The sequence below is a fragment of the Fringilla coelebs genome (assembly GCF_963513975.1).
Source record: "Fringilla coelebs genome assembly, chromosome: 2".
Lineage (NCBI taxonomy): Eukaryota > Metazoa > Chordata > Aves > Passeriformes > Fringillidae > Fringilla > Fringilla coelebs.
In genome coordinates, this window is record NC_140029.1 from 12,026,901 (window position 1) to 12,042,450 (window position 15,550).

A 15,550-nucleotide genomic window follows, 5' to 3' on the forward strand; every position below is an offset into this window, starting at 1 on the left:
AAGGTGATTTTAATAGAATTTTAAATTGATATTCACAGAGCAGGATTTCTTATCGTCACAATTTGCCAATAGCCAATAAGAATATATAAACGAGTGGTGAGACTGCTATTGCAAACTTATTTTGTGCATCCCCAGGGAAGATTCAGTAATTGCAAAGTCACTAACTCCAGCAGTAATTTCAGTCTAGCTATACCTGCATTGCATAATCATTAACACAAGTGCTTTGGTGGTGCTTAAACCAATGGCAAAAGTTATATTTGAAAGTTAATAACTTAGTCACACAGAACCCTGAAGAATCTTAAAGCACTTGCTGCTTTAAGAGTTTCACTGGGATAAAACCCAGGAAACCACTGAGAAGAATTTCTTACCTGCTCTTGTCCTGGACAGTTAATACAACATTATCTGGGCATTCCCATAGGTTCATCCGTGAACCCTGCTAGTCTTTTGCAGCTAAATAATAGCAAGGACAAAATCATGATTACATAAGGACTCCCAGGTGCAACAGGAACTACAAGGAAGAACTAGTTTCATCAATCTCCTAATTTGAGCATTGATTTGCTTTCCCTCAGCAAGAAGCAGAAATTCATCTCTCATGAAAGGGCAAACAGCCCAGCCAAGAAACATTACAGATGTCATGTACCAAATCCAAACAAGATTTCCGGAACTGAGAGAGCTCAGCAGTGGCACGTTTTAATCTTATTAGGAGCACTTTGCTCTACTTCTTTATTTCAGCAATGTGGTGGAAAACAAACAAACAAACAAACAAGCAGACACTTTTCCTCTTCCAGAACTGAAACACCCCAGGCTGGGCCCAGTGCCCTTCCCTGTAACAGAGCTGCACAGAGGCCGTGGCTTCCTTCAATTCAACAAGGTTTCCATGGCAAAGAGAGCTGAGAAGACGACTGAGGACACCACAGTGAGCTCCTGACCAACTTATAGAACCTAAGGCACCAAGGGTCATTGTGAAGGTCATAATTTCACCTCTCAAACAAAACTCTCACTTTCTAGCTATCAGTTGCCTACAGTCTTTTTTTCTTGAGCCTTAAGTTTGACTTCTTCTCTTTAAAACACATTTAGTCAGGTTTTGTCTTTAATTACTACTTGTTTTTGCCAGCCTCCGAGTGTAAAATTTCTTCTTTTCTCTTTTTTCTTTTTTAAGATCGTATTGAGCTTTGCTTATTAATTCCTTGATAAAAAAGTTTCACCAATTTAAAAGGTTAAAAATCTACCCAGGTAATGGCAGCAGCAGATACCTGCAAACTGTTTCTATTGGCTGTACTATATGGTCTTGCCTCTGAAACTAGAATCTAAACCACAAACACATGTAGAAGTTCTTGAGTATGTTTGCCTATCTTACTATATTCAATGGTTTTAACTTGTCACCCATAGACTTCTGGATTTGTCCATAATGTAAATTTAAAGTGTCATACAGTCATTCACATATGCACTAGAACCTCTCAGATCTTGAAATGGCAAACAAAAAAAAGTCAAAACCAGCTGTTTTGGTCACTTTGAGCCTCCTAGCCACTCTGAGGCAGCATCACAACTGCACTGCTGAGAGGAGTGACTCTCCTCCCCACCCTCACTGTGGCTGATGTGGCTGTCATGCCTGGGAACTGCTCCTTGCACAATTTGATGAGCAGGAAAAGTAAAAGGAGAAAGTTGTTCCAGGTAAAATAGTGGGAAAATTTCCACTGATTTTAGGGTGCCTGGAAGTCAGCTTATATTTAGATAAAAAGCAGATTTCTATATAATAGTAATATCTCTTCTGATACAGTTAGCTTTTAAGGTCACAGAGTGCAAGCTAGAAAGAAGTCAGGGCATGTGTTGATCACTTGTAATGTTGATCACTTCTAATGTTGATCACTTGTAAATGGTTATTTACATATTCACTCTGAGAGTTAAAGTACAATACTTCTTTTCATAAAGTCAAAAACTGGGAACAAGAACCAGAGAAGGTCCTTGGAAAGTAAAAAATACATGAAAAGCCACTGAGAAAAAGCTGCACAGAGAATGAACATGGTATAAAGTCTCTTTTGTTGGAGCTCAATGTGCAACAAAACAGAAGAAATCATCACTTCCAAAAGTGGCTTTCACTAATATCATTTTAGTCCCTAAAGTGTGCTTTATGGACAAAGCTTTTTAAAACAAGCTTTAAAGTTTAAAGCTACAAAGCTAAAAGGGTTACCTGACATTTGACAAAGATTAGCCCTTAGAAGTTCCTGGTGAAGTATCTATTTCTGAAAATATTGTTGTTTTCAGAACAGTCAGGACATTTCTTTGTTTGCAGGGCACTTCAAGCTATCATCTTTACTGTGTATGCAGAAAGATCTTAAACTGGATTTTTCCTCCTAAACAGATTTGGGAGTTTCTGGCCACCAAACCAGGAGTGGTGGTTATGGCTCAGAGATGCAAGGTCATGCCAAACACCTGCAGGTAAAAAAGCTACTGCTTTTCCAAGGCTGAGAGTGTTCCTCTTGCCCCTGTGCTCCAGTGACTGGGGGAGCTGTCAGACATCCACAGTGAGGTCCCTGGCTGGACAGGGGCACCCTGTGCTCCTCTGCATGGAAGGACACATTGTGGTGTCCATCACTCCATCCCCTGGTGTGGAGCCAGCTCCCACGCAGCTGGAAAGCACAGGCATGGAGTGAGAGGAGAAGCAGCAATATCACTGTATTCCACATTAGTAGGAAAGGCAGGGAATCAACCATGAAAACATAAAAGGGGGCTTCGATTCCCATTCCCAGGACTGAGCAGGAGTGTCTGCAGGAGAGAGAAAAACAGGAGAGGCTTGTCCTTAGGCTGAGAAAAAACACTGGGAAATTCAACAGTGTAAGTTAAAGAAATGAGGAATTGACATCTGTAACCACTTTAATCTGCAGTATCCCTCAGAAAGTAATAAACTGAGTTGCATGAGCTGTAAGGGTTAAATACTTTGTTTTCAAATACTTCTCACAATGTACCCATGCCTCCCACAAAAATGCGTATTTTAGTTAGCCTCAGAAAAACTGATGTGTCCAAGGCTTGGAAAGGAAAAAGGAATTGTGATGAGATTTGACATCCTGAAGGGCTTGTTCTCTGATCAGGGAAGAAATGAAGCATTGAATTTTAAAAGAGATTTTCAACTGAAAATTTTAATTGGACCTCACCTTTAAAGCGTTTCAAATCCTCTCTGGGTACAATACAGTGCATACAAAAAAAAGACTGTGATATTTTGATGTTTGCTTATCTCCATGCTGTCCTGAAGTGTGACAGAACATGGTGTAAATTATGAATAGAACGTGGGCGCTCTGCTGCTGCACTGCAGGAGATGTGGTTAGAATAGGATTTTAGAGTTCAGCATTTTGTGTCTGTCAGTAACAAACTAAGCCCAAGGAAGGGATCTCGGTGTATGTCTGCAATTTATTTCTGCACAAGCCATGTCTTGGGCTTCTGTGGAACGTTTTCTCTCCATCTTCCTTCTTTTGCATGAGTGTAAGTGCAAGAGACAGAGTGAAATGTGCAGCTGCAGTCACTTCATTAGCACAGCGGGTTTTATCCATGTTGCCAGCATATTGAACATGGTAGAAGCTACATGTTTTCATTAGGAATTTGTAAGCAGTATTTTTCTTTTCATATTGCTGTGGTTAAGCACCCCAGCTACAAGTGTTTACCCTGATCTTTTAAGGAAAATCCATGCTTGACCTTCTTTAGCAATGACCTTTGCTTAGAAGGATAAACTGAATGGATATTGGTTTTCCTCTTGAATCACTGAACAGTATCCTTTAGAGGTAACTTTTTTGATGTTTAAAATCCATGATTCAAGTATTGCTATTCCCAAGTGACCAGTGTTTAGGATGGGACAAGAGAGAGAGGAAAGAATAAAACACCTGGCAGAGTAATTCCTCAAATGAATTGGAATTATTTGAGAAAATGATAAATGACAACTATAAAAGCAAGAATTACTGATACTAAGAGAGGAAAAATTAAATTACATCTATCTAAACAGTTATTATTTTAAGTGTCTAGTTATACATATTCTAATATGACACTTATTAAATTCACATAATCTATTGAAGTAAGCATGCACATTTAAATTGGCAGCTGCTTTGTGGATAGGAGAGGATCTCAGCTTCTGTAAAAAAAAGGTGCCTGTCAAAATCCTCCATGACTCACAGTCCCTCTGGGCCTCAGTTTCCTCCTCAGTAAAATAAATAGAATAACCTGACTTTTTTCCTCACTGAGCTGTTACATTAATGCATTTTTTGTAAATCCTGTAGAAGGTTACAAAATGTTCTCATGTTCTTTGGCTTGTTGTTCTGAGCATTTTCTATTTTGAATCCTTGTGCATTTTTAGATGGGAGGCAGAAATGGGTCATTCCCTAGTGATTTTATTATGGAAGTCTTATATAAGGACCTGTAATTCTGCAACTGCTCTTTTCCTTACCAGTGACAGATTTAGCTATCGCTTGTTTATCAGTACATACTTATTTTAATATCTCACAGTGGCTTCTGCCTACAGGCTATTATCTTGACCTGTAAAAAAACCCTTTTATTAGTATTTCTGTAGGAAAAAAGGTCCTGTCACCAAAGACATAGTGGTAGCCCAAAACATCAGGAACTCTGACCCAAGAAACCAAATCTAATTAATCAGAGCCTGCAGCTCAACCCAGTTTGCTGTTCAACAACAATTTTGATTAGTAAGGCTAGAGGCAAAGATGACCTTTTCCTTCAGTCCCTAAAAATGTAAAGATGAAAATGCATATATATGTTTGACAGAGCTGGTGCATATACTGTGGATAACTTTTGTTTAGGCTGGACGTCCTTGAATCACAGAACAACTTTAATGACCATTTGCAGCCTGCTCAGTGATTAAGTAAATGAGCTCAAGCAAATGAACTTCTGGTACATTCCCAAACACTCAGTACAGTTTATTGAAACTGATCAGTTTAAACAAGCAGTAAATTGAGATATACTTCAACCTCTTACCTATTTGTTCAATACAATTAGGCAAAACACCCCCTTGCTCACAGAGAAGTAAAGCTGGCTTTCAGTGCTGACAGGAAGGGAAAATCTTTAATGCACAGATTTTGGCAATTTACATTCAGTGTTGGGAATAAAAATCTAGAAGACATGGATGTCTTCTGGAGCTCCAGAGAGCAGCACATACATCAGCTCAGCAGTGACTGTGCTTATGTGCTCTATGAGGAATGTATATGCAAGTCAGCACCTAAAATTGCAGTTGTTAACACATCTTGAAGTGAAATGAAATTTGGGCCTTGGTGGAGAGAAATAAAAGACAGGTATTCTTAGAAAGTAGGAATGTGCTAAGAATCTGCCTTACCTCCATCTAGTTCTTCAGCTCCAAAATGATTTCTGTAGAAGAGCATAATCTCTATCTTGTAACACTTGTAGATAGTCACTAAACAAACAAGCAGCAGCAGAATAGCACCAAGCCCACCAGCAAGCTCAACTGTGTACATCAGCTCTGCAAAGAATTACAAAATGCAGTAACAACCACATTCCAATCCACAGAAAGATCAGCAGCAGACCTTGCATTTCTGTTAAACATTAAAATGAAATAATGAATGATGGGTTATTTTATGTATTTATCTCATTATAAAACCCTTGAATGAATACCTAATTGATGGGTTTTTTTATTCTTCAATAAGCTGTTTTTTCCCCTCTGATACACCATATGAATTGCTCATTTAAAAAATAAATTTTGCTGGGGATGTGTATGTGTGTGTGTGTTTGTTTGTCTATGATTACGTGCATACATGTGATATATTTTGTAATTCTCTTCCTTTTTTCTTTCTGTAATAGATCACAGTTTGCTTTACCTAGATAAATGTTGCCTTTTGACTTAGAGTGAAAGCAAAGGCAAAGGTTTCCTTCTTGAGGACTATAATGCAAAATCAGCTCTTCCCTTATTCCATATACAAAGGTAATGTGAGCAAACTGAACAAGATTAAGGATTTTATTATTTTTTTCCAAAATATAAATAAAAATATTTTAAAAACCTCACAAAACGCTTGAGAGATGTGAAGACACATTATCCAAGGAACCCTACAACCTCACATCTCAGTTATATTTATGTTAATATCTTTTAAAGTTTCCCAGAGGTCTGCATTTTATTCTCACTTTTCCCCCAGTGAGCTTAGCTGATGTGTAGACACAGCAAACAGTCCTGGTTTGTCTGTTGTGACAAACATTCAGACCCATTCAGACCCCTGATGTCTCTGCTGCATCTGCTCCGGGATGGACTGGGATCATCACCATGGAGCTCTGTCCCTGAGGACAGGGACTGGTCAGTTGTGGCCACCACAAGTGTCCAGCACCAGCAGTGGAGCCACTTTTCAGGCCAAAGGAAATATGCCACCATGGACTTTTGCCTCCCCCAGTCTGAAGGAAGATCACAGAGCTTCGTTACTTTTCATTTGCTCTTTGACTGAAAGCTGGTAGTGTCGAAAAAGGAGGGTAGGAGGAGAGCTGCTAACAATTTTGTAATTTGAAATCACCAGATGGCAGGTCTGAAGACCTTCCATGCTTTCCCAAATCACTCAGTTTTGAGGAATGATAAAACACCAGATCTTGGAAATCTAAGATCATTTGTTTCATAAAAAATCTGTGCTGGAACAAGTGTTATTTACACAGTGTCCTCTTCAGGTGGAAAGCTTCTGTCTGAGTGAAGTAGTGTGGACCTGGAGTAACCTTTTTTGTGTGTGGTCGTGCAGATTTGATAATCCAGCACAATACAATTCAATTAGAGAAATAAAAGGTTAGAGGAAAAATTGAAAATTGCATTTATTTGACAGCGTCTACTGAGATTCACACACCTTTTTTTTATTATTATGAGGCAACTGTAAGAAGATTTCATTGCTCTCTAGAAGACACTAAAAGTGTAATAAAATAAAATAAAAAGGCATTTATATTCCATGTCATTCTTTCCAAAACTGTGCTGGAAACTCTTTGGTGTTAGATATTTTTAAGACTGGCATGGTTATTTCAAACTCCCAATACTTTTCTGGTCCAGAGAGGGAAATGTTATTAAAAAGATTTGATAAAATATGGTTTGCATAGACAAGTAATGCAGTGTTTTAGAATATAAATGGAAATGGAAATTACTCTGCACTGGCTTACTATACCCTGTTTATCATTTTGTAATACAGGTGATGCAGCTGTTCAATGGTAACTAGAAGAAAGGCTTTAATATTTCGGGTTGCTAGGCGCAAAGTACTCTATTTATGTGCCTGCTGTTATGACTCACTAAAGGCAAAGAAAAACTTTACAACTGGAAAACAGAAGTTTTTCCTCAACTAATGATTTTTACATTAAATGGAAAGAAATAACTGCAGGTATTCATCTGTTTTCTGTCATTGTGCATGAAATTGTGCATTGTGCATTGTGCAGACTAATACACTGCATCACTTTTACCATCAGAGTCCCCTTTAGTTCTATGTTTCCCCATAAAGTAAGATTATGCCTTTATGTTTGCTTCAGTAAAATCTGTCTGAAAGCACATGAAAGTGTCCTTAATTAGGCCATCAAAGCAAAAAACAAAATTCTCTAGTCAGCCTGAAACATATAAGCAATTACCTTTTCACGTGTTGCTGCTGAGCCATCGCGATGGTACACAGATAAAGCGCTTCTTTCTTAAACAGATTTGTTTGCAAAGGAAGTTTCATGGTCTATTGATCTAACAGAGCCAGCTTGTACTTTCCCCTGTGCTGGACAGCAGCTATCAGCACATGTTCCCTCTGTGTTTTGGGTGCAGTTTGTCAGGGTTCAGAGGCAGAGAAGGGCAGCAGTTAGCCCAGCTGATTGCTGCATCCTTACACCCAGCCCACGAGGAGCCTGAGCTCACCCCAAAGCGCTGGGAGTGGGAAGAGCTGGAAATGGGCAGTGCTGGAAGTGGGACAGCCACATCCATGCAGCACCATGGAGGGCAGAGGGATTGGCCTGGGCACAGTGTCACACCAGGCTGATGGTTTTCAGGCCTTGCGTTTGTCTTCAGGATGCTGAACCGTGCCCTAAAAGGCTGGCTCTGAGATGCCTCAGGGCTTTTAGGAACAGTGTTACTCTGTGTTGAGCTGACCTGAAGAAGCAGAAGGCTCAGTCCTGCCTCTGCTGTTGGCCCCTCAAGTAACTGAAGCCATTTCACATTTCTGTGCCCTGGTTTTCCCAACGTGAATTGGGGAAGGTGCTCTGGCCCCTCCCTAGCAGAGCTTACTCCTGAAAAATGCTCTGTGGGTGCCACGGGTGTTGGTGCTGTGTCTGTCAGCAGTTTCAACAATGATGTAGTGGCTGTTAAAGACAAGGTAAAGAGTAGCACCAAGGTTGCAGCTCATGACTACCTTTACAATAACATTTTTTTCTGCTGCTTTATTCTGCCTTTTACAATGTGGTTTGAGCGCAGTTGCTGCAGCAGGCATTACACTCCTTTTGAAGTGTGATCTGTTTTTCCTGCTGAAATTCAAGTTTTCTGTAGAGGCTACATACTAAAAAGATTCAATTTCTTCACAATTCCACATCAGAAGCAAGATATGAGAGGTGCAAACCTTTTAAAATCTAGTTAGCCCCAGCGCTGCGTTGCTCAAATTACAGACCTGGCGCTCCTTAAGGGGCTGAGACTGAATGTAGAAAATAGTAAAGGAAAATTACTCAGCTAACCCTTAGGGCGACAGGCGTTCTGTTAAACACAACAAACGAGCAAGTGCCAGAGACTTACATCCAGAAGCACAGCAATCATTTAGTTACAGGCAATTAACAATAGTTTTCCAGTAGCTCAGGAGTAGTTCTACTCCAAGGAAAACACATTGATTGCTGCAGCAGTAGTAGATTGGTTTCTGAATAAATAGCTTCAATTTAAAACAAGATTTGTTACAAGCATTTTGACCAATGGCTACAATTTTTTTCCTTATCAGGAGGCTTTGGCCAAGCAACTTGGTGAAAGAGACAGCTAATTAAAATAAAGCATGTGTCCTCTCCAAATATCAAGCATATATGGCTTGTAATAAATGTACTCATTTTATACCTTTTCCTTCCTAATTATTGGACACATTTGTAGGTTATATATTTGATCTTCACCTGGATCTAATATTTGATAAACTTCCTTTCACTGTGTCATAGAGGTAATTCACTTATCATAACTGAAGTTGTAAGAAGAAAGTAAATAAAAGTGTTCTGTTAAAGATTCATATCTTTTGACTTATATGACATACTTCAGAGGCTTTACATGTAATGATCTGTAAAAATTTAAAATTAATTTTATTCACTAATTAGCCCTCATACAGCTGAACTGCCAAGAAAAAGAATCATATTTCAAACATTCTTTTTTTTTTGGTGATTTATAACACTTTGAGCACATGTGATTTATAGCTGTGTAGTCAGTTTCTGAGCCTTTTTCAAAATCCAATTACAGTCTATCTAAGGTTTCAATTTTGCAATCACTTACGCAGATTGCTCAACTTCATGGACTATAAGTAATCCCTCTGAAGTCAACAGGAATATTCACAGAGCTTCGGATTAGCACATAAATAAATCTTTGCAGCTTTGTGGCCTAAACTGATTTCCATTCTCTGCTTGTCTTGGATAACTTAACTCACAAAGAGATAGGGTTTGGTTAGAGGCAGTCCTCAGTTTGTTTAGGTATACTTTCACAGAGTCCAATTATTAAAGGTGCCACAAAGATAATAAATATAATTTGGAAGGGGAGCAGGGGCTGCAGTATTATAAGATGCAGGTTTGGTTACAGACAGGTGTCTTTCTTCTAAAGGAAGAAGAAAGCTGGCTAACACAGGAACACTTCTCTGAGTCTCATTTCAGAGATCAGCTGTAAACAGTAGGCAGAGTTTAAGCTAGCAGCAAAGAAACCCAGATTCACAGTTTTAAAATTAAGAAGTATGCATTTTTTCCTCTTCTTTTTTTGTTTTGTTTTCTTTTTTTTCCCTGCTTGTACAGTATTTGTTATGGCATAGCTGTAAAACAAATTATATTCCTAAAGTATATAGAATCGCTGCTTTATACAGCATACACATATCCAATACATGAATGTATAAAAGAGGTTCTCTACTTTTTATTCTCTACTTTTTGCTTATTTCAAATTGTAAAAAATAATCTGGTTGTGCTAAAGGTACCTGGATGAGTATGTGTGAATATCGTATATGTATATCCTATATGGATGCTGTTATGAATAATTACTGATTGATTCTGTAGGACAATAGTACTTCTGATTGCAGTAGAAGCAGATTTGTGCTACTCATTAGCTTGATTATGAAATCATTTCTTAGCACAAAGTATATATTTTCTGCCAGCATGGGCCACCCATGCCTGTGGATGTCTGCAGAACTGATTGAAGTTGGCTGGATTTAATTATGGTTTTCAATATGTTTTTCAGTGTAGTAATTTAATTTTGTTTATTAGAAATTTTGGGACCTGGTGTCCTTTCTTTATTTTTGATAAAAATAAATAATATATATTCCTGATTCCCTTATGAAAAAGAACTAGTTAGGTTTGGGATTATATAAACGTAAGCATGTATGTGTGCAAATGCAACCCAGGGATCTTGTTACTCTATTCATTAGTATGGCAGAAAACATATCTGAGTCTTGGTGCTGTTGGATTTCCAGTGTTATTTGAAGAGAGATAGTAAATTATTATAATAGAAGTATATTCTTACTGATGGCATTTTTATTTCTGCTGAGACGTGCACGTTCCCAGTAGCAGAGTAGCAGAGAGTTTTGAGCTAACAGTATGTTAGCTCAAAAGAGGATAAGGTTGGGAAAATATAGATGCTGCAATGCTACTGAAGCTTACTACATTTAAATATATAACAATGCATTTTAAAGGCAGTTTATGATATAGGTTGAAGGGGAAAAGTGTCATGGTGTGGAACTGCAGTAATCTTTGTTTATCTTCCCCAAATTAATGAATTGTGTATGACCTGAAATTTTCTTCATTAGGAGACCTTCTTGTCCTGGGGTGACTCCATGATGCTTGCATCCCCATTCGTCTCTTTAGCCCCAAAAATAAGTTTTGTACTTTAAAGACTGGTTCCAAGAGTAAAAGAAGGGAGAGAAGTGCAGAGTTTGTTATCAGAAACTGCACTTGCTCCTCTGCATCCTTCCCCTGGGCTGTGTTGTCTGCCACATAGACAGATGGCAGGACAGAGCTCTCCTTTGCCTTTAGTTAGTTTTTAGCTAGCTAAGGCAGAGAACTTCCCTAGACTGTGGTTTTTATTTTCCTTAGAATTGTTCAAACCTGCTCTAAACTAAAAACCCAGAAGAGCAGCAGGAGCTCACACCTGTGGCCACCAGGCATTTCCATGGGCCATGGCATTTCCAGTGCCAGAGGGACTGACCAGAGACTGAGAGAGCCGAGCTGCAGCCCACCAAGGGCACGGGCTGAGTTTGTCACCTCTTCTGGGTGACAAGAAGTTTCATTGGTTAATATTGTTCATTTTTTGTCCCAGTGAATATTTTGCCTGTTAAATACTGTTAAATATACAATTTTTTCCACTTCTCTCCAAAGAAATCTTTTCCCGAATCAGTTGGGGGAGGGGCTGCTTGAATTTGCTTTCTAACAGAATCCCTTTGAAAATTTTCTCCCAAATTTACCCCAAACCAAGACACTTCTACTTGATAATTGCACTACAGAAATCAGACAAGTCCACAATATTACTTCACTTAGAATTTCTGAAAGAAATTAATGTAAGAGGCACCGAGGAGTGCTAAAAATGGGGGGAAAAAATGAATACTGAGTTCCAAGGATGTAAGATCATAAAACATACTGTTTGCATTTTTTTTTCCTGAGGATAGCATTAAAGAATAATTTAGCTATGCATGGATTATGGAAACAATTTGTGACATTTTATTTTAAAATATTTTCATCCTTGCCAATCAAGGTTGGACTTGCACTTAGACATTACATAAAAGGAAGTACTTTGATAAACGTGGTACAAAAGTTGTTTTAAAAACTAATCTGTTAAACAAACCAACTTGTTTAACACATTGTCAGCACGAAGAATTGTGAGATGAAAGTTACATGTAGGCACATGCTGAGTAATCTCACAAACTTTTTTACCGGAGTTATCTTAGTCCAATTTTCTAAAGGATGAGAAAAACCTGACTGATTAAAAGAATGGTGTTATGAAGAAGAGTTTCTTTCAGGAAGAGGTCTTTAGTATTCTATTCCTTGACTGATTTTAGATGAGGTTGAGTGTGAAAGGACAGTCACATTTAGTTAGGTTTGGGACAAGAAGGGAGCTGATATTTGACCTTGGGCCCTGTGTCATGAACCTCTTGGGAGAATGAACATTTGCACTGCTGAGCACAGTGACAACTTGAAGGCCTCTTCAGTGGCCATAGGTGAATGAAAAATCAATTTCCATCCAATCCAATTTCAATTCCAGTTCCAAAACCTGATGAGGGTCTTGGAAAAGCCTTTCCTGCAGTGCAGAATAAAAACTGAATGCTTTATACAGTGGAAGACTCGTGTAAGGTCGGAACTGACCAAGTCAGTTGGAGTTCTTCAACAGTTTGGCTTCCACTGAGACTCAGAGATTCACTGGAGTGAACAAGTACTCAGGTCCAGCTAGCAGAAGCTGAAATATACTCATTGTTCTCACATTTCATATGATGAGTTTCCTTTCAGAAATTTCAGAAGCATTGTGAAGCTTTTTGGTAAAAGGAGATATAACACCTGGGGTTTCTTTGCAGAGGTTAGAAAAGAATGTTTCTTTTCTCTTTTAAGTCTTAATTGTCACTCATTGCTACCACTGTGTGAAATTGTGTCTAACTGACTGAAAATGCATATAACACATTCAAGTCTGTAAGTAATAAACCAGATTTACTCTATTATGTGAATGAATGCAATTTCAGGTGCTTGTCAGCCATTCTGTTATCATTAATAACCATATGAAGATAATTTGGAATTACTTTCTATTCAGAATTTTCTATTACATTGTACAGGAAATATTAATATAATGTTTATGCATTAAGAAATTATTAGTTTAAAATAAGGTAGTTTTCCTCAAGATGCATTCCATCTAGGAAATATTACCTTGCATATTTTTCAAACATATATTTTCATGTGCAATTTTAAGCATACTCTTTCTCTAAACAGTTTATTTCAGTGAAAATATTTTTTTTCCTGACAGGAAAAAACCCTCAAAATTGTTTTAACTACCCCTCATTAACTTACAGTCAATAAGATTTAAATATGCCCACTGAGAACACCTATGACAGAGGAAAACAAACTAAAACCATAAAAGAGGCTAAGGGTAGGAAATTAGATGATAATACTGTGTAGATGACAATGGGAAGAAAGGGAAGTAGATACTTTGAAAAAATGCATGAAAGCATGTTACCTTAGTTCTGGTGTCTGTCCCAGGAAAAATGCCAGTAATATTATTAAGCTTTTAAAATAATATCCATACTACTTAAAGAATAATGGCAAGATAGAATTTGAGATTATTTTTGTTGTAGAGTTCTACTTGCAGACATACAGAGAGTACTTTAAAAAAAAAATAATCACATAATTAGATAACAGCCTGTATTTACAACACAGTCTATGATAAGATTATGAAGACTTTGATCCTGCATGAAAGTCATACTTGTCAATACATAACATTGCAAAAAAGCATTCCTTTCCTTATGCATTGAATTTTTATCTACTACATTGATAGACTATAAGTTTGTCTTCTTTAATTAAAAAATTATGAAAAAAAAATGGAATTGTAATGTGATCCACCTGTTATATCATCTGCAATCTGGTCTGTCATTAATAAATTTCTGCTTAGCTGCTGTCAGGACCACTCTCAAAATTAATTTCTAGAGGGTTCCTCCACCTACCTGAAGATTAACCTGTAATTGCTCTGGATGATCAATGCCACCTACCACCAGTAAATTACGAAGTCAACCTTAGATTATACGAGTAGATTTTTTTTTTTTTTTCCCCCACAAAAGAGAAAATAACTTAATTATTTTAAGGATGACAAGGATTTGGTCAGAAGGTGGAGGAAAGGGATGAAAGCTAAATCTTTTGGGCAATCTCTGATTGCTCTCTTTTTTCTATTTTTTTTACAAATTTTGGAATGAATGAGGAAAAGGAAACAGCATTGTCATTGTTATGGCTAAAATGCTCTACTGCCTGTAGCTTTGAGTTAAATGCTCCCTATGGACAGCATCTGAGGAAATTTAGGACTCTAAAAATGGTTAGCTGGCAGCAGAAAAACACAGATCATAGGCTTTCTCCACTGGTGTCCAAAAGTAAAAGAAGTTGAGGTGAAAATAAGAGCTGGGCTCCCTGAGATACAGAGCACTGGTGTTTGCACTAGAGGGAGGTACCAGGGCCCCCAGCTTTTCTCAGTGCTGGATGATGAAATTGGGTTCACTTTTCCTGCACAAGTGGTGGTGGAGCCCAGGAGTGCTCTGCTCCCCTCCTGAAATTAGCTTGTGTCAGGTAAGGACAGGCTCTGGGTTCCCATTCCAGTGCCATGCCAGGGAAGAGCAGAAGCCCCTTGTCCCTGGTGAACGTGCCAGGCTCTGGTTTGGGCCAGGACCACCCTCTGATGGAGCCTGCTTGGGGATTCTGTGAGGTGAGAGTGTGCCCCTGTCAGGCTGACCAGTGGGAATATGAAGGAAGATGCATCCAGCCTTTTTGTGGTGATTTAGACTGTTGGCTTCTTATGCTTTCAGGGCCAGAGTAAGCGTAGGTATGTCTAAAATTTCCCCCTGGACTTTTAAGTGTGCAGAGACTCTACTGACCTGGGTGAAGCAGCAGTTGCAAGGGGGTTTGAAAGGCTTAAACTTTGTACCTGAATACCCACTGCAGCATTTAGCCCTAAATATCTCTTTTTCCAGGAACTCTCTTTGTTCAGCAGCAGAGTTTTCTGCTTTTCTATCCCTTCTGATCCTGGTGATAATGTTCCACACAGGAAGTTGAAGAAGGATTATAATTTCTTTTTCAGGTATGCAGTGAACATTCCAGATTCATCATTTTTGTACTCTTACACTGCTGGAAACAAAGGATCACTAGCTAGAAAATCAGCCAAAACTACTACAGCTGCAAATATTTTGGTGTTCAGGAAGCAAATTTACCTAATTGTTAGGTCCCAATTGGTCTAAGTCAGCCAAATAATCAGAAATTAATAAACAGCTAACTCATTCCTAGCAGAGGCTAAATATGGATCTAAACAAGGAAATCTAAACCGAAAGGTTGTCATGGTGATATACAGGAGACTAAGCAAGCAGTGCAAAACTCCTCTTCCTAGGAGACCTGAGAGACTAGCTCAAATTTTTATCTGCCATGCTTAATTTATCATTTCACTGAAACACTTGTCAACATGCAAAATGTGTAGAAGGCGGGTACCCGGTACCTTTTGTCTTTCGAGGGCACCACAGATTTTGCTTCCAGATCTATTTCTGATTCAGCCTTACTTAAAGAGGAAAAAATATTTTTTGGATTTTTTTGGCTATTTTTGTCCTTTTACTATTTATAAGGGCAATTAAATATTGAGATTACTCCCTCTTAAGCATGTTATCATGAGACCACGTAATGTGGTACGTCT

General features: G+C 38.4%; 1 protein-coding gene across 1 annotated transcript in view; it reads right to left on the reverse strand.

Moving 5' to 3' along the window:
• The window catches only part of IL1RAPL1 (interleukin 1 receptor accessory protein like 1), a gene marked incomplete at its 3' end in the record, with an annotated part of 579,463 nt that overhangs the window by 6,519 nt on the left and 557,394 nt on the right, over positions 1–15,550 (reverse strand). The window contains exon 8 of the mRNA XM_084226567.1: positions 5,324–5,467. Within this exon, the coding sequence (XP_084082693.1) occupies positions 5,324–5,467 (144 nt within the window). The remainder of the gene's footprint in view (positions 1–5,323; positions 5,468–15,550) is intronic.